This window comes from Cynocephalus volans, chromosome 5 (assembly GCF_027409185.1).
Source record: "Cynocephalus volans isolate mCynVol1 chromosome 5, mCynVol1.pri, whole genome shotgun sequence".
NCBI classification, from domain to species: Eukaryota; Metazoa; Chordata; class Mammalia; order Dermoptera; family Cynocephalidae; genus Cynocephalus; species Cynocephalus volans.
Window position 1 is genome coordinate 125852847 of NC_084464.1, and position 17137 is coordinate 125869983.

A 17137-nucleotide genomic window follows, 5' to 3' on the forward strand; every position below is an offset into this window, starting at 1 on the left:
CATTTAATCTTAATTACCTCTTTAAAGGGCCTAGGTCCAAATACAGTCACATTGGGTGTTAGGCCTTCAATATATGAATGGTGTCGGGACACAATTCAGTCCATAACATACCACATCTAAACACACACACACACACACACACACACACACACACAAACACACCATGTGGTTCCTGGACTTTTGAAATTATCTATGGCACACAGAATGGAGTTAGCCACAGCTCACTGGCGCTTCAAATGCCTGTGGATGGGGGCCTCCTGCCTGGCTCTGTGCTCACTGCTCCCAGGCAGCAGTTCCCGGACAGCATCTCCTGCTGTGGGATGATCTGACTTCAAAGGAGTAGCTCCTCACCAGAAAAAAAGATGAGACCCCTTCTCTAGAGGGTGTGCCTTGACCTTTGAACCCTATTTGATTGGAGCAAAGATGTGTCTTAGGAGAAAAGGCTTTCTCCAGGAGAGCAGACATCCTCGCTGCGCTGGTTTTGTGGCAGGGTGCTTCATTTGTCATCTGTCACCAGCCAGGCTGAGGCTTCCAGTCTCTTCTATTCTCCTCTACTTGTTCTCTTGTACAATGTTCTGTGAAAGAAATAAAATGTTTGGAGATTCCTGATCTGGTGTGCCTTTTATTACAAATGAAGCTCTTCTCTCTCACTTAATCCTCAGCTCTTCTACTGAGGACAAACCGGATGTCCCCTTACAGTGACAGAACTAAGAATTTTCCTTTCTGCTTCATTAGCACTGTTAGATGTGACAATTAAAAGGAAGCCACACGGCCTGGAAAATATCACTAATCCACAACAGAAAAAGAATATCATGTGATTTCTCAGTTTTTATTGTGTTTTCTTATAAATCTTTTGCTTAATAGTTAAACTAAAACTAAATATGGTCCTCTAGCAAATGGGTCCATTATTCTAAGTAGTCACTATTACTTCTAAAAGAGATTCAGTGTATTTGCAAATGTTATTAAATATTGAAATCATCTACAGAAAGAAGTAAAATGTCATTTTTCAAATAAAATGTTAAGTGACTTATTTTGAAAGCAATATTGAAAATGAATTCCAGATGTTTAAAGTTGGAGTTAGACACATACACACATGTACCCACCAACCAAGTACAAATGCATAAAATCTGTCCCAAATTCTCCCAGATCAACCAGCCTTGGGATAAAGGACACAATCAATTTATTGAATCTTTCATTTGAAAAGAAAACCACAGGAAATTATTCACTTCTCTGAGGCTAATAATTTTCTGGGTTTTTTTGTTTGATTTTTCTGCTAAAGCCTGCTGGCCTACACTTCTCTGTATTGAACTCCATTCTGTGTGTTTTGATTATTTTTCCAGTCTGTCAGGATCATTGAATTTAAAGGCAATTTTGTGAGGACAATCACACATTCCCACCTATGGGGGAGGGTAGACATGGAAGCAGAGAGGAGAATCCCCCCTTAAAAAATACTTGTTTCTTCCTGTTTATTAAAAAATGCAGGTTTATTGCAAAAAGTCTAGAAAACATAGATAAAGAAAACAAGAGAATTAAAATGATTTAATTCTGAGCTTTGATTTTCAGTTAATATTTTGGCATATTATATGTCTCCATATATTTTTCTCCCTTCCTTCCTTCCTTCTTTTCTTCCTGTCTATCATTCTTAGTATCTGGTTGTTAGGGCCATACTATACATTTTGTTTGGTAACCTGAGCTTTCTTTCTTGTTATCTATTAACCACTCTTTAAACATAACCTAAAAGGTGGCAATTAGCAGTTCAGAAAAGATGCCAAGCTTTGGGTTGCCAAGTTGAGAAGAATGTGCCTATTTTATCTATCAAGTATCATACTCAAGCAATCAAATGAGACAGTAACATATTGTTAGTATATTGTTGCTTTATCATCTCTTTATAACATTTGTTTCAGGAATGTGAAGGTGACAGTGAAATAATTTTGTCCATATCTGCCAGTTTCCCACCAAACCGAAATTTGACATTTCTTTCCTCATCTCTGAACAGGATCACATATTATTAAAGCCTGAAGGTGCAAACAGTGAATGCCACTAACCTCTAGCTATGCTTTGCAGAATCCTAGTGGGGCCCAGGTGAAAGGAGGTGTCACCTTGCATCTTTTCCAAAAACCTCCCCAAGCATAGAAGGTTTTAATTTATTTCATTTTATATCTTTTTATTCCAGTTAATATTTGTTTTGAACTGTGAATTTTGCAGCACCTTAATTTTACAGACCCATAAAGATTAAATGACTTGCCCATAGTCACTGAACTCATTCATGAACTTTTGACATCTGATATAGTATACGCTGACTCCCTCAGGATAAAAGAGTGTCAGGGGATGCCGTCAGGAGTTACATCCATCTTGTTACCTGCTATAATCCTTAGCATATAGCATATCCCCAACCTGGAGGAGGATTCAGTAAGTATTCGGGAAATAAATGAATGAATCAGTCAGCTCTCCACAAACACTTCTTTAACTATATGGAAACTGCTAAGGAAATGTGACATCTCCTTAGACCTCAGACTATTCTAAATAAGTGAATAACCAATTAGAATAAAACACCTTTTGTTATTATCTAAACAAATGGAAGAAAAAGGGAAAAAAAAGAAAAAAAAGACAGGCTGCCCTATATAAAAATAAAAGACTGAATAAGTGATCAGCACCTGAGACAGATGCCTACATATACATATACCTCCTGACAATCACATGCAAGTTCCAATTAGTGGCAACAGTCACTGTTGCTTTACCATAGTTTATCTCTAACAGTGATGCATATCATTTCCACGTTGTCTCCCCAAGTGAGATAGCGCTGGTCTTTTCTTCAGCCTACAATTAAATTGCTCCCTCTTGTGGTCAGTTAAGAGAAAGCAAATGAGCTCTGTTTTTTTAATTTGGGTTACGTCGAAGTGGAATGTGATTCTTCAACAATCACTTATGTTCTCCCTTCTCTCATAATACCACCTCCATTTTACAATATTGCTTTTCACTTGTACACACACATGCTCCCCCCCCCACACACACTATGTTCATCTTGAAGTAAATCTAATGTTTCCAAGTCAAAAATATGAGGAAAAAGAAATTGATTCATCCTCTATCCTCTGCTGATTCAGAACAGTCAGAACTTTGTTTCTAGAGAATTAACGTAGACCTCTGAAGAATGTAGACAATATTTAGATAAGCAAACGAGGACCTTTAGCTGAGGTGTAATAAAAGATGTACTTTATGCAGAAAGTATTTCTGGCAGGATGAACTAAAGTTAGCCAGTAGATGAAGAACATTCAAGTTGTTTTAATCAGCCTCAATAGAAAAGAAAGCCAGAGCATGTGAATGGAAGAAGTGGTGACATTTACAGAAATGACTGAAAGAAAAATCTACCATTTTCATTTTTCTGCTGCTTCTTACTGTGGTTTGGACGCCCAGTGCACCCTTAATGAGTGTTCTCTGCTTGCTTCTTCACCATCTCTCTATACTTGCACTGATAAGGACATGAGAAAGCAGCTAAGCTGCAGAAAAAATAGCATGTTTTTAGCACCAGAATATTGATATACATGCTCACAAAATAAAGTTGCTGGCATCCCTTAGTCCCATTTAGAAAAAACAATTGAGAGCAAGACCAAGAGCTGGCTCAGGAAACTGAATTCGAAAAGCACTCCAAATCAGAGACATGCCGAGAAGACAACATTCCAAGTCAGTCTTTTCATAAATGATGTTGGCTGCTGTCCACCTCCTTATGTCCGGTTTTGCGTTAGTTTTGGAAGTGGCGTCTAATAGAAACAGAAGGCTGGGCTTAGCGCTCTCCTTTTTAACAACAGGAGGCCTAAGAAACACTAAATCTCTAAGGATGGCCACCAGGTTATGCGGAACAAAAACATCGGAGCCAAATAGCCTTCCACGTAGCTGCTGAAAGAGCGCCTTGTAAATAAGAGAGCTTGGGGCAAACCCTCAATCCTGTGCAACATTTAAATGAGGCTGACGTAGCAGAAGCAGCTCCGGGAGGCCTCCGCTGTGATTGGTTGGCATTGTGTGGCAGGGAGTGAAAGAGAAACAAACTTAAAGCTCACAGGAGGTACAGTTTGTTTAAATAATAGAAAGTAATTAGGCTGAAGACAAAAATCAGTGATGGCATTTTATAATTACGATTAATTTAAAGGTTAATTTCCTTTGGCGCTAAAATCTTGTTTAAAACATTTACCAGGAAAGGAAATTAGGATGTTACTATCAAGAGGCATAGAGTGCTTCTGGGAATCCATGGCTATTATCACTTGAAAATTAGGTTAGGTCCAAAGTGGGAATTTCAATTCATTTTTGTGTATAATAGATGATGGTCAGGACGCAGAGTCAGCGGGGTTAGCTGGGGCAGGCAGTGTAAAATTTGCATTCATTTGTTTGTTTATAGGATTAATTGCAAATGTTTTCAACAAAGGAACCTACTTTATACATGAACAATCCTGACACAAAAAGAAAATTGGCTATGGTTTGCTGCCTTTGTAACTAATGAAGTTGATGTTAAGGGAATTCCCAAGAGCGAAGGTGCAAAGGGAAACAAACAGTCACGCATTCACACACCTTCACCACTGAATGGGGCAGTGTTTCTGTTGGCTCAAACCTGTCGATCCTTCTCCCTCTCCCAGAACCCACCTTTTTCATCCCTCTGCTTTCGCATTGAGATCTGTGATGCCTCAGGTTCCAGGTTCCAAATACCATATATGTATATCCTATATCAGTAGCTAATCTCCCTGGAAACTTGCTTAGTAAAATCAGTGCATGATAGTAACAGCCAAACAGAAAGGATGTCTTTGCACTAATTTTCCCAGTTACTATGTTTTTGCAGAATTGATCATCTTGAATATGTCATTGCCACCACTGGTATGTAAACCAAGCCCAGAAATATGAAATCGTACAGCAGCATCATAGAGTTATGAACAATATTAGCGATACCTACTTTGATCGCCTAATTTTACAGTTAAGGAAAGAGACACTCAGATTGACTTGCTCAGAGTCAATCATTTAGAGGCAGAACTGGGGGCAGAACTTAAGTCTCCTAATTTTAAGTATCCTTTCCACATCACTTCACTCTGATACACAAGACAGATTCTTTCAACAAATATTTATCGAACAACCATTTGGTGGTAGATTGTGTGTTAGTCACCAGGAATAAAGTGGGCAACCAACTAGATACCGTTTTTGCCTTCATGGTGCCTTCAGTCCAGCACACAATTTAATTGAGAAAGAAGAATTGCAATAAGGTGTGATGAGAGTTCAGACAAGGAAAGTACGGGGTGCCAAGCAAAGGCACCTCAAAAGAAGCTCGTGAGTTTCGAAAACAAGGAAATTCTTCCCTGAAGAAGGGACATCTCAGCTGAAACCTAAAGGGGAAATCTGAGGGCTATGTAGAATTTAACAAAAATAGGCATGCCTCTTTTAAAGAATACTGCTTTGGGGATCCATACTGACCAAAGGTTCACCAGAATTCACACAGGAATAATCGTGTTTTCAATGAGCTCAATATAGCAAATCTAGTTTCAACTTTCCCAAATAGCAATAAAAATATTAGAGTAACCACTGGACATTTTTTTTTTCCTTAAAACTGCTACTATTGTTCTAAAAAGATGATTAATTTAGGAGTTTTGTGATTTTCCTTTCTGGAAGCTGTAAAATGACACAAAGATTATGTTAGCAAAAATTATAAGGCAAGAAGTAGTTCTCTAATGGGTGATTATAGCATGCATGTTTTATTTTTTTATTTTCCCTAAATATGCATATATTAATGTGACCACAACCCTAATTAAAACTGCTGCATTTAATGGGCTGTGCATTCTAAATACGAGGGCATTTCGAAAAGTTCATGGAAAGATTCGCATTACCTTTTAATTCTATTTTTCCATGAACTTTTTGAAGTATCTTCCTATACCCTGGATGTCAGCTAGGACATACCCAATCAAGTCTAACTAGCTCAACTACAGCTCTCTCCAATTTCATCTGAAAGGCATGTTATATGTAATTGAAAGCAGTTCTAACAGGGGAGAACAAAACAAAGACTGGTGAATCCAATCCGTGCAAATGGCACGGCACAAGGTGAGCCCAAGCACATTCGAGGTGAAGTTGGCCTTGTTATTTCATCTTATTCTGCACACTTCTTCACATTTATTGAAAGTATCAAAGGTGTCTGGATACTTAATTTTCTGACTCTAGCTTTACATTTCTTACCACTCTTGTCACCACTCACTTCAATCTACCCCCTTCACACCTTTTATCACTCCACCTGGGTCACCTTTATTATGGCAGGACAAGCCTTATCTAAGATCATCAATTCTGAAATTCTCACCTGGCTGTAAACTCCTATCTTTCCTTCCTCCTCATTCTCCTCCCTACCTCCTGGAGAATTTCTTTGTCACCTTTATTGGGGAGCTCCCTTCCACTGGATCCTATTTCTCCTTATGTTTTGAAGCGTTTCACTCATTCTCTCTTTCCAGGGTCAGCAAAGGTGGTGGAGCTCTCACTAGCACCCTTGGTTTCCTTCCTCACTTACACTTCCTTCGTGCTTGGATTTTCAGCAGCAATGCCTGCCTCTGACTCAATTTCTCTGCTTCTGATCCTGGGTAGTGGTGCATTGGTGGAGATAGTCACCAAATCCCGCTGCAGATGTGTGCTTGCCACCCTCAGCTGGATGCTGTCTACCGCTCCACAATGCTTTCACTCGTCTCCTGTCAACAATGTGTCACACTTGCCAAACGACCTGTTCCAAACCTTTCCGGGCTCCTTAAACCAAGTACTCAAACCTGAGAAGGTCAAAGCTATCAAATACAAACTCCTTTGGTGTCCCCCACAGAACCTCAACAATTTTTTATACTGGCAATTATTCTTCTGTCTCCTTGCAACCCTGACCAAATCTGAGAACAGTTAAGCTTTTCCTTTGCAAATATTGATCTTATCACCTCATCTGCCTAATCCCGGACAGTGAGCTCTCAGTGGCTTTATTTCGCGACCACTCCATTGAACAGTTCTTTTTGTCTACATGTGTATCAAAGCCTCATAGACCACAAACCAGGCCAGTCCCAGTCTCTGTCTTTTCTGCTAATATACAAGCTGATTTCCAAAAATATTTGAAGTATGGGAACTCAGTTCTATATAGTTTTTTTTTTTTTTTTTTTTTTTTTTTCGTGACCGGCACTCAGCCAGTGAGTGCACCGGTCAGTCCTATATAGGATCCGAACCCGCGGCGGGAGCGTCGCCGCGCTCCCAGCGCAGCACTCTACCAAGTGCGCCATGGGCTCGGCCCCTATATAGTTTTTTGTTTGTTTGTTTTCTTTTTTTTAATATAGAATATCTTTCTTTTTTCTGCATTATGTCAAACAGGCTATTCTTGGTGCTTGTCAGATCACAGTTAACCAATTAAGTGAACATTTGAAGGGTCTCTGTAGACCTAACTCTGCTCCACTCCACTTCTGCTGATGACTTCTACACTCATGTCTTTCCATACAAAATTCTAGTAAACTCTAACATAAATTTCTTTTCTTTGAGCCTAATCTCCATCTATTCTCCTTGCCTGGAAAATTCTAATCCTCTCAGTAAAGAGCCTAAATATGCATTTTAAAGCATAATTCCCATATTCCTCTTGCATAAATTCTTCTCAAAAAGAGATGAGATCCGAGATTTATCTATAGTGTATTTTAAGTATACAAGCTTTTAAGTATTACATGCATATGACACCTGATTCTCTCAAGAGCCCTATAAGTTGAATTGTTTTATTATTCTCACTTTACAGAGGAAGAAATTAAGGCTTAGAGCAATTGTGACCTGCCCGTGGGTATAACGCTGGTAAGAAGTAAAGACACAATCTGAGCACAGGTCCTCTGACTTCAAAGCCCCTCAATCTTTATGCTACTGCACTGCTTTCCTGTCATGTGTCAAGTGGTGGCATTATATTATTAGAAGACTATCTGATAACAATATCCTGCTCTCAGCAGAAAACCGTTATGTGTTGCTTAAAATTTTGCCTAAAGCTTGCCCTTACTGAAAATTGACAGAAATAGACAAGAGTAAGAAGACAAAAAAGTTTATCAAATGGAATTTATATTTCATTTTTTATTAGGTCTTTAGGGAAAAAAAGCTTAAAGTGGTTATTCAAACAATTTCTAACTGAAGAAATTTTTTATTACACCATTGAGTTATTGTTTTTCGCTTTTACTTTTTAGCATGAGTGAATGTGTTACCTAAAGATCTGCTTCTGATACAACTAAGAAGAAAACATGGAAAATAGGACCCTAAGACCCTGAGAAAATACATTTGATAAATAAGGCTAGGAAGTAAAGCATCTGCAGTGATTTAGCTAATAAGTCTCATTTTACTCAATGGTTGCTTTGCCTGCTAGAAGCCCTCTTTGGCCTAACACTTCCGTGACCTTTCTGGTAACAGCAGGATAAAGTACCCCTATAAAGGACTGTGTTCTCCTAATCAGAAAAAAAAAAAAAAAAAAAAAAAAAAAAAAAAAAAAAAAAGCTCACCAAAAGATTTTATCCCAGATTGAACACCTCAAGCTCACAGTCAGCTTGCATTGCTGCTACCAAGTAAGCATGAGCGGGAGAAAGATCGTTCTTTTCAATCTGGCCTACAGTTCGTTATGTTCTAAATTCCTTTTGTGCAACTGGAGGTAAGTATCCTTGAAATTCATACCTGCAGAGATAATGGATAGGAACTCTATTTTCATAGGCCCACACAAATTCTTTAATGTCTTTCAATGAGTTTTTCTAAATATTTAGGTTTAGCTTTCTATGAACCGCCTATTAAATTTTCCCTTAATGGTTTTTTTCAGCTCATTCTCCAAAAGGGAGTATGTTGACTAGAGGCTTTGTCATTAATAACCAAGGGACAATTTTATATTACAATACCTCACTGCTGATAGGTATTTTAAAAGGTAGTTTCAGTTTTGCTGAACTCAGTGTTCATGATTAAGAAGTTCAACTAAAAGGGGGGCTCATAATAGGCAATATATTTTAGCAAAGAATATTTATTCTAAAAGCATTTTTTCTCTTACTTGGTAATTTCTAAATCCCACTATTATTAATGTTATTAAACTGATATGGCACTTTACTAATTTAAAATAACTGAACCTCCCTGTGCCTCCATAGGTCAATAGATATATACACACCCATACTGCAGGTAAGAAAACTAAGGCCAAAAGAAAACACTGCAAAAATTGCAAAGAAAATGATAAAATTCCTAAATTGTCTTTTGGAGATGATAGATATGTCTATTACCTTGATTGTGGTGATGGTTTCATGGGAATGTCTGAACTCATCAAATTATATACATCAAATACATGTAGTTTTTTGTACATCAATTATATTTCAACAAAGCCGGTTTAAAAAAAAAAAAAAAATCCTGATTTGTCTTCAGAGGTCCAAAAGCAAATCCCTCAAATGAGGCAAAGAATAAGTACAAATTTTATTTTGTCACCTTCTTCCCAGTTGTGTGCCTCTATTTAGGATGTTATGAACTGGCCACAAAGAGGACCATGCTTTTCCTATCAATTATCAACATGTGTAACACTTGATAACTTTCCCCTCTCACCTGGTCATTTTGAGGCTAAAGCATGTCCTGACCTCTTTCCTTCCACTCTCTTGGCCAAAGAGAATGCAGTGCTGGCTTCTTCCCCCTGGTGTTCAAAAAGTGTCTGTTTGACACACGTAGGCAGAAACTAACACTCTAGATCATTGCCTATACAAGGTCCTCCCCTTATTACCATCCAAGGCCTAATGGAGGAAAGGATAAAAGCACTCGGTTAGATTTCACTTGGAAATTTTATTAGCATCTTTCATGCTTCAATCAATTGCTTTATTTTTCTTTAGAACCTAAAGGGTCTACAGAGTTCATTCAGTGAATATGTCTTCCATGAGCCAGAAACTGTTCTGGGTTCTGGGGCTACTATCATGAATAATAGGAAACCGTAAGTCTCGTGCAGCTTACCTCATAGTGGTAGAGGCAATCAACAAATCAGCGAGTAGATTTCTCGTATGTCAGGTGGAGATAGGTTGCAATGAAGCAATAAAAAAGCTGAATGAGGAGAGAGGAATTCATCTCTAGATTTTCAGTAAGTTCCCAATTGGCCTTGCACCAATTACAGTTACATTTCTCTTTTCCCAAGTGTTTCTTGGACCTTGTCACTTAGATGTGCCACTTATAACTTAAATTCTACATTTCCAAAAGGGAGCCAAGCACCAATTCCCTCCTGACATTCTTTCTGAATTTGTTAAAAGCAGCAACATTCCCCTAGACAACACATTTTGAAAGTCAACTTTTTTTTACTATTTTTCTGAAAATGCAATTTATTTATTTACTTATTTTTGTGTTGTAACATAGCATATCTGTGGGGTACAGAGTTGAATGTCAATACCTATGTGCAATACATGATACTCAAGTCAGGATAATTAGTGTATTGAACATTATGCAATGTAATCATTTTTCATGGCCCTTTACCAATTCCTCCCTTACCCCTTTGAATCTTTCCTTTTCCTCCCCTCTCTCTATGTTCAAACACTTGCCATATCCTATGTTTTCTGCCTCTTTGTCCATTTATTTCTCAGTCATTGACAGCTTTACATTCTCCTTCTCCTAATTCTAATTCAGGCCATGGGTAATTCCTCTGTCTGTCTTTCACATATTCTGTTAAGCATTGAAATAACATAAGCAATATGTCAAGTTGCTATAAAGGAAACATCCCTCCTTACTTCAAAAAACATCTCTGTAATAAGAATCATACAAGATTCTTGAGGCTGAGAATGTAAATAATTTTCAGAAGAAAGATTGCTTAAATGCTTATTTGGTGCCTTGCATAAGTCATCAGACACAGCTTAAATGAACTAAACCTTGAAGGATGCTAGTCCCATCACCTCTTAAAGATACATTACAGAAAACCAAGGCACCTCATTGGTAACTATCACTGGCAAATCTAGCACAGGTGGTTTCTGCACCAGTCATTGCTCTCATCAGAATATTTGCAGAATATTAGATTGGAGATGGGAAGAAGAGAAAAGAACAAATTTTCTGGAAAGAAAAGATTAAAGATCCTAGAGAACAAATAACAAAAGGAGGCATCTACAACCAATGGAGGACTCAAAACAAGAACTAAAAACTTTTGTTAAGTGAATAATACAGAAAGAAAACAAAAGCCTAAAGATTTTAGATTTAATCCAAAATGTGATTTGATATCTTTGATCACCTTTGATAACCTTCCAAACATTTACTGGAATAGCATGAGTGAAAAGCAGCAATTACTTTTTCAATATACTTTGGAAGAAAATAAAATACCTGGCTTCTATTTTCATCCTCAGCTGTTATGTGGCCTTAAGCAGTAAATCTGTATTTATTTGTAAAATGAAGATAATTATTTCTACCCACCTCACAGTAATATCGTGAAGATATATTACATCATTCAAAAGGGCTTTAGGAACGATTAAGTATTTTGCAAGTATCAGGATTTTTTTTTTCCTGAATTAAGGAAATTCTTGATTGATAAAGAGGTACTCTTTTTAAATAATTCAGAGATGGCCTATAACCCAAACATCCATCCAGCTGCCATCAAAATCAGTTGGAGAAGAATCTGTAAGATGTTTCAGGACCCCTATTACTCAGAAAAGTTTTATAGAATGCAGTAGCCTATTCAAAGCCTGAATGTAATTCTATTAAAGAAACTGAAAACAAACCAAAGTGGTATTAAGGGAAACTTCAAGATGTAAGCTCACTCCAATAATTCAAGTTTTTGAGAAGAAAATAAAACTTTCTTCTACCTCTGCCCTCCACCCATATGGGACCCCAAAGAAGGATTTCACATATAGCTGAAGGAACCTTCTGTAAAAGTCAAGAGGAATCATGTCTACCTGTGCTGATCACCATAATCCTAACTGTAGTGATCAATTGGACCAGCTGATTCCTATTCCTCTACCCTCAGATCATCCAAACAATGAGAATAAATGCACATGGAAATCAACCAAACACAATTTCCTTAGCCGTGAACTCAGGCATGTTTATAAAATAAACTATAGAAACCTTTGATTCTGGTTTAAATTTGAATGCCTCTTCATGACCACTCAATGGTAAAACCCATCCTGGTTATATTTGGAGTTGCTCTTATCCTGGTTTTGGGTCTCCCGCTGTTGGAACCTCTTCTATACCTCAGACCCACCTGAATGGGCAGAAGAATCAGAAGAATCACAGTCCTTCCATCAGAGTTTAGTGCTATCCTCTCCAATAGAGTAGTCGTAAGCCAGCTCCACCCACCTACACACCATACAGATCACAGCTAATAAAGAGCAAGCCCCAGACAATGCAAGATGCATTCATAGCACATTCTCAGAACACACCTCATTTCCCTCCTGGCCTTTTCTCCTATCTTGGGAAGGTCTACATTGTTCCCAATTCAAGCTTTGTTTCCTGTTTTTGGTCCTAATTATATTCATTAGACTTGAAGATTCATCTTGTCCCTTCAGATTGTTCCTTGGTTCACTCCAAGATTTTTAGCTCATAATCTCCATCTAGCTTTTTCTGCCATTCATCTCAAACCCTTGAAACAAGCTAGTAAAATATTTTAAAACAACAACAATGACAATAATAATAACAACCGCCACACTAATAAACCTGAATTTGACTGGGATCTCAATTTCAGCTAAGGAGACTGTCTTAGCCCGTTTTCTATTGCTTACAACACAATACCAAAAACTAGGCAATTTATACAGAAATGGAATTTATTTCTTACAGTTTGTAGGCTAGGAAGTCCAAAATTGAGAGGGCATATCTGGTGAGGACCTTTTCCCTGGGGGGGACTCTCTGCAGAGTCCCGAGGTGGCGCAGAGCATCACATGGTGAGAGTGCAAGAGTGTGTTAGCTCAGGTCTCTCTTTCTCTTTGTATAAAACCACCAGTTCCACTCCCATGATAGCCCATTAATCCATTAATTTAGTAATCCATTAATACATAAAAAGATGAATTCGTTCAAGAGGGCAGAGCCCTCATGATCCAATCACCTCTCAAAGGCCCCACCTTTCAAATACCATAGTTTGGATTTCCCAGCCTCTTAGTACTGTTACAATAGGGATTACGTTTTAACATGAGTTTGGGTGGGGACAAACATTCCAACTATAGTGCAGACCTTACTGAATATACCTGCTCTGATCTCCATCTACTCTAACCCACTCTGTTCTCCATCTCCCTGGTGGAGACCATCCTACTACTAAAAGGGAACCTCAGGAAACTAGTCGCTAATTAAGTCTCATTATTGACAAGAGCCCACCCACATAAATCGGAATTTAAGCACTATCTACAATGAATCCCCAGTGTTGAACAATAATTTCTCAAGGAACAGACTTTAAATATAGTCATCATTTAATTATTATATAGCTCTTATCGTATTGTTTATATTAGCTAAGGTACAAATATGAGCAATTTAGAAAACAAGAGATTTACTCTCTTTTAATTTATGTTCCATGGCATACTTGTTATAGCTCTATAGTTGTTCTGAATCAAGAATATTGTCTCCCTTTCTGCTACACTGCATGACTTAAAAGAATCATAAAGAAAATCCTGAATTTTTTGAGGGGCTCTTAATTATCTTCTTCCACACCCCCTGTCTCATCCTGGGTTCTCTATTCTCTATTTCATTTTATCATCACATCAATTATCTGAGATAAGTTTGTAATTCCCACTTTAAGAGTTATTAAGTGATTTGCCTAAGGTCCACAGCTGGAAAGTTGATGAAGCAGTATTTGAACCCTGGTCCTTCTAACATCAGGGTCTCAGTTCTTTTCATTAGACCATTCCACTTTTGATGTGAAGAGAAGTTTTGCCTCAGAAAAAGGTTTTCCCATGCTAAAAATAAATGTACTATCAAGCCATGAAAAGACATGGAGGAAGCTTAAATGTGTATTACTAACTGAAAGAAGACAAGTAGAAAGGGCTATTTGCTGTATTATTTCAACTATATGACATTCTGAAAAAGGCAAAATTATGAAGTAAAAAGATTAATGGTTGCGAGAGATTATGGGGGAGGGATGCATGATTAGGTGGAACATAGAGGACTTTTAGGGCAATAAAACTGTTGTGATGCTATAATGATAAATACCTGTTATACATTTGTCAAAACCCACAGAATGTACAACACTAAGAATGAACCCTAATGTAAACTGTGGGCTTTGGGTTATAATGATGTGTCAATGATTGTAGGTTCAACGATTGTAACAAGTGTACCATTCTGCCCTTTCTGGCATGGCATCTTGATGGTAGAAAATGTTGTGTTTGTGTGGGGACAGGGAGTTTATAAGACTTCTCTGTAGTTTCCACTCAATTTTGCTGTGAAACTAAAACTGCTCTAAAAAAATACGTCCTTCAAAAAAAAGAAAAAAGTTTCCCCACTGCACGGAGATCATGGACTTTATGTTATTTCATACCCTTCTCCAATTTCTACCTGTAGCTTGCTAGGATATTAACAAGAGAACAAAAACTAGACAAAGTAAGCCAACAGAATAAGATAATAGAAAACTTTTTGCACAGTACTCTTAGTATTTACTGTACCAATTATTATTGCTGTCAAAACTTAGTGATGTAAAGCAACCATTTATTATGCTCATAGATTCTGTGGATTAATAACTCAGACAGGCACAGTGGGCATGTCTTGTCTCTGTTCCCTGATGTCAGGGATCTGAGCTGAGAAGACTCCAAGACTAGTTGACTCAGTAGCCAGGGTCTGGAATAATTTAGAGGCATTTTCTCTCACATATCTAGGTGTAGATGCTGACTATCACCTGGGACCTCAGCTAGCCTGTAGGCTGAAACACCTGCCTATCAATTCTCCTTTCATCTGTCCGAGAGGTCTAGTTTAGGCTTCCTCGTGGTATGGTGGCTGAGTTCTGAGAGAGCATCCGAAAAGAGCAAGAGAGAAGTGCATGACTTTTTTATGAACTAGCTTTGAAAATCACACAGTGTCATTTCTACTATACTCAAAGCTACCACAAAGGTCTACCTATGTTCAGGAGGAAGGGATGTAGACCCAAACCTCAGGATGGGAGGAATGTCAAGGTCACGTTCTAAGAATATGTGTAGAATAGGAGATATTGTTGCAGCCATTTGGGGAAATATGATATGCCACAGTAACTCTTGTTATATTTTATTGTATCTAAAATATCTGGCTGTGCATTGCATTTGAATATTTGGTTAGACTTTGCTCCACATCTTTACCTCTGATTTTCTGTTTCAGATTGTAAACCACATGATGGCAGAGACAGCCATGTTGAGTTAATTTACATGAGCTCTATCAATAGCACCTTGTGCTTGACAATCATAATATATAATATTATTACTAGTGGTACAATTGCTAATAGATACTTGCACTTGAGTGATCATTATTTTTATGCTATAACATTTGTAATGTGCTGCAGAAAATCTCCACACTAGCCAAAAAGGCATATAGCATCTTTAATGTGCAAATGAATTTTATTACTCCAATTAGAACTTGGTTGCTTGAAAGGAGTACATAATTTCTTCTCCCAAGTGAATAGATTCTTTTAAAGCAATAATTGAATCTCATAGCTGAGGTGGAAAAAAATCACTACCTTGAAGGAATATCTTTTCTTTTTCTTCACAATTAGTATCTCATGGTAGTTTAATAGATTATTGAAAGGTTTATATCAGTAATCTGTGTGGGACCTTGATCACGAACGTTTATCTCTTCTGAAAAGTTAACTAATGAAGGCAATTGTCCCTTTTCAGTTGATTTCATAGGCGGCTTTGACTCTTATGGCTATCAAGGGCCCCAGAAGACATCTCATTTACAACTACAGCCTATGTACATGTAAGTACTTTATTTTGGAGGTAATCTTCTGGAATATTATAAGACAATCAAGTAAATGTTTCATGGCCCAAAATAGATGGCATGCAGCTTTCCTTGTTATATATTTCCGATATTTTCTCTCCTGTTAATATTGTTTTTAGTAGGATAATTCTAATAAGATTTTCTTTATGATTTTTTCTTAAATGTCACTTATCAGAAATGCAATCTGAAAAATTGCCTAAGTCTTACATAAGTATTATCTACATGGCTCAAAAGCCCATATCATATACCATTTCTTTAAATTACCTAAAAGTAGCATATTTTGAAAATGGTATAACGTTGTAGGCAGTTATACTCAACTAGATACAAACCATATGTTCTGATTTTCCTAGGATAGTCCCAGTCTACACTGGTTGCCATAGTATAATTATGACCAGCCCTCTGTATTACTCTTAAAACAGTTCTCCTTTAGATGACAAATGATAGATTCGCCCTAGTTATACTTTATATATACTTTATACAGTGTTCAAAAAATCAAAAACTGAGCAATACTCTTTCGCTGTCATTTTTGTTGTAAAAGTGAAAATGAAACTGGAACATTAACACTGAAACTTATCAAATCCTTAACTCTAGCACTCAAGAGAGCAGATACACAATCAGAGCCTGATTTTTATATCTGTGTTTAGGCAAATTCCCTTGGATAACAACTGATAACAAATTCTATATATCAGCATCAAGTGATATGCTGAATTGCAAGCGAAGATCAAAATAGAAAGTAAGATTCCAATTCATTTTAAAATGTGAACTTCTCTCTTTGAAGATTTGTGTTTGTTGTCATTGTCCTCCACCATTGAATCATTTTACCTTTTAATATCTTTAATGTGTAGGATAATAAATGGATTTTTGGAGTACTTCTCCTCCAAAGAGGTTCAAGTACTCTTTAGACACTTCTAAGCTTCTCTTTAAAACGAGAAAGATCTAAACATCGTACCTCCCTTTTTGTGTCCCTTGTAGTTCTCCAAAAGCACTTGCTAACACCACCACCCATAAAAAAAAAAAGATATTATCAGTTTCAGAAATCAGTCAATACTATATGTTCTTCACACCACTGCCTTTGTAAACAGTATATCACACATTCCCTCTTTTATATCCCCACAGCCACTGCCCTAATTCAAGCACACACGACCTGTAAATTTTTCCAGCCTCTTTCTTACTTCTGAACCTCTGTCCCAGGCTCCACATGACTGCCAATTAATCTTCCTAAACTACCACTCTGATTAGTTCATTTCCCTGCCCCAAAGCCATAAATGACTCCCTATTACCTACTGAA

At 37.5% G+C, this 17137-nt stretch overlaps 1 protein-coding gene across 1 annotated transcript in view; it reads left to right on the forward strand.

Annotated features, from left to right (window-relative positions):
• The window catches only part of NKAIN2 (sodium/potassium transporting ATPase interacting 2), a 560600-nt gene extending 544082 nt beyond the window's left edge, over positions 1–16518 (forward strand). Inside the window, exons 6-7 of the mRNA XM_063098355.1 lie at positions 15747–15828; positions 16494–16518. Coding sequence (XP_062954425.1) covers positions 15747–15828; positions 16494–16518 — 107 coding nt within the window. The remainder of the gene's footprint in view (positions 1–15746; positions 15829–16493) is intronic.
• Positions 16519–17137: the final 619 nt, after the last annotated feature.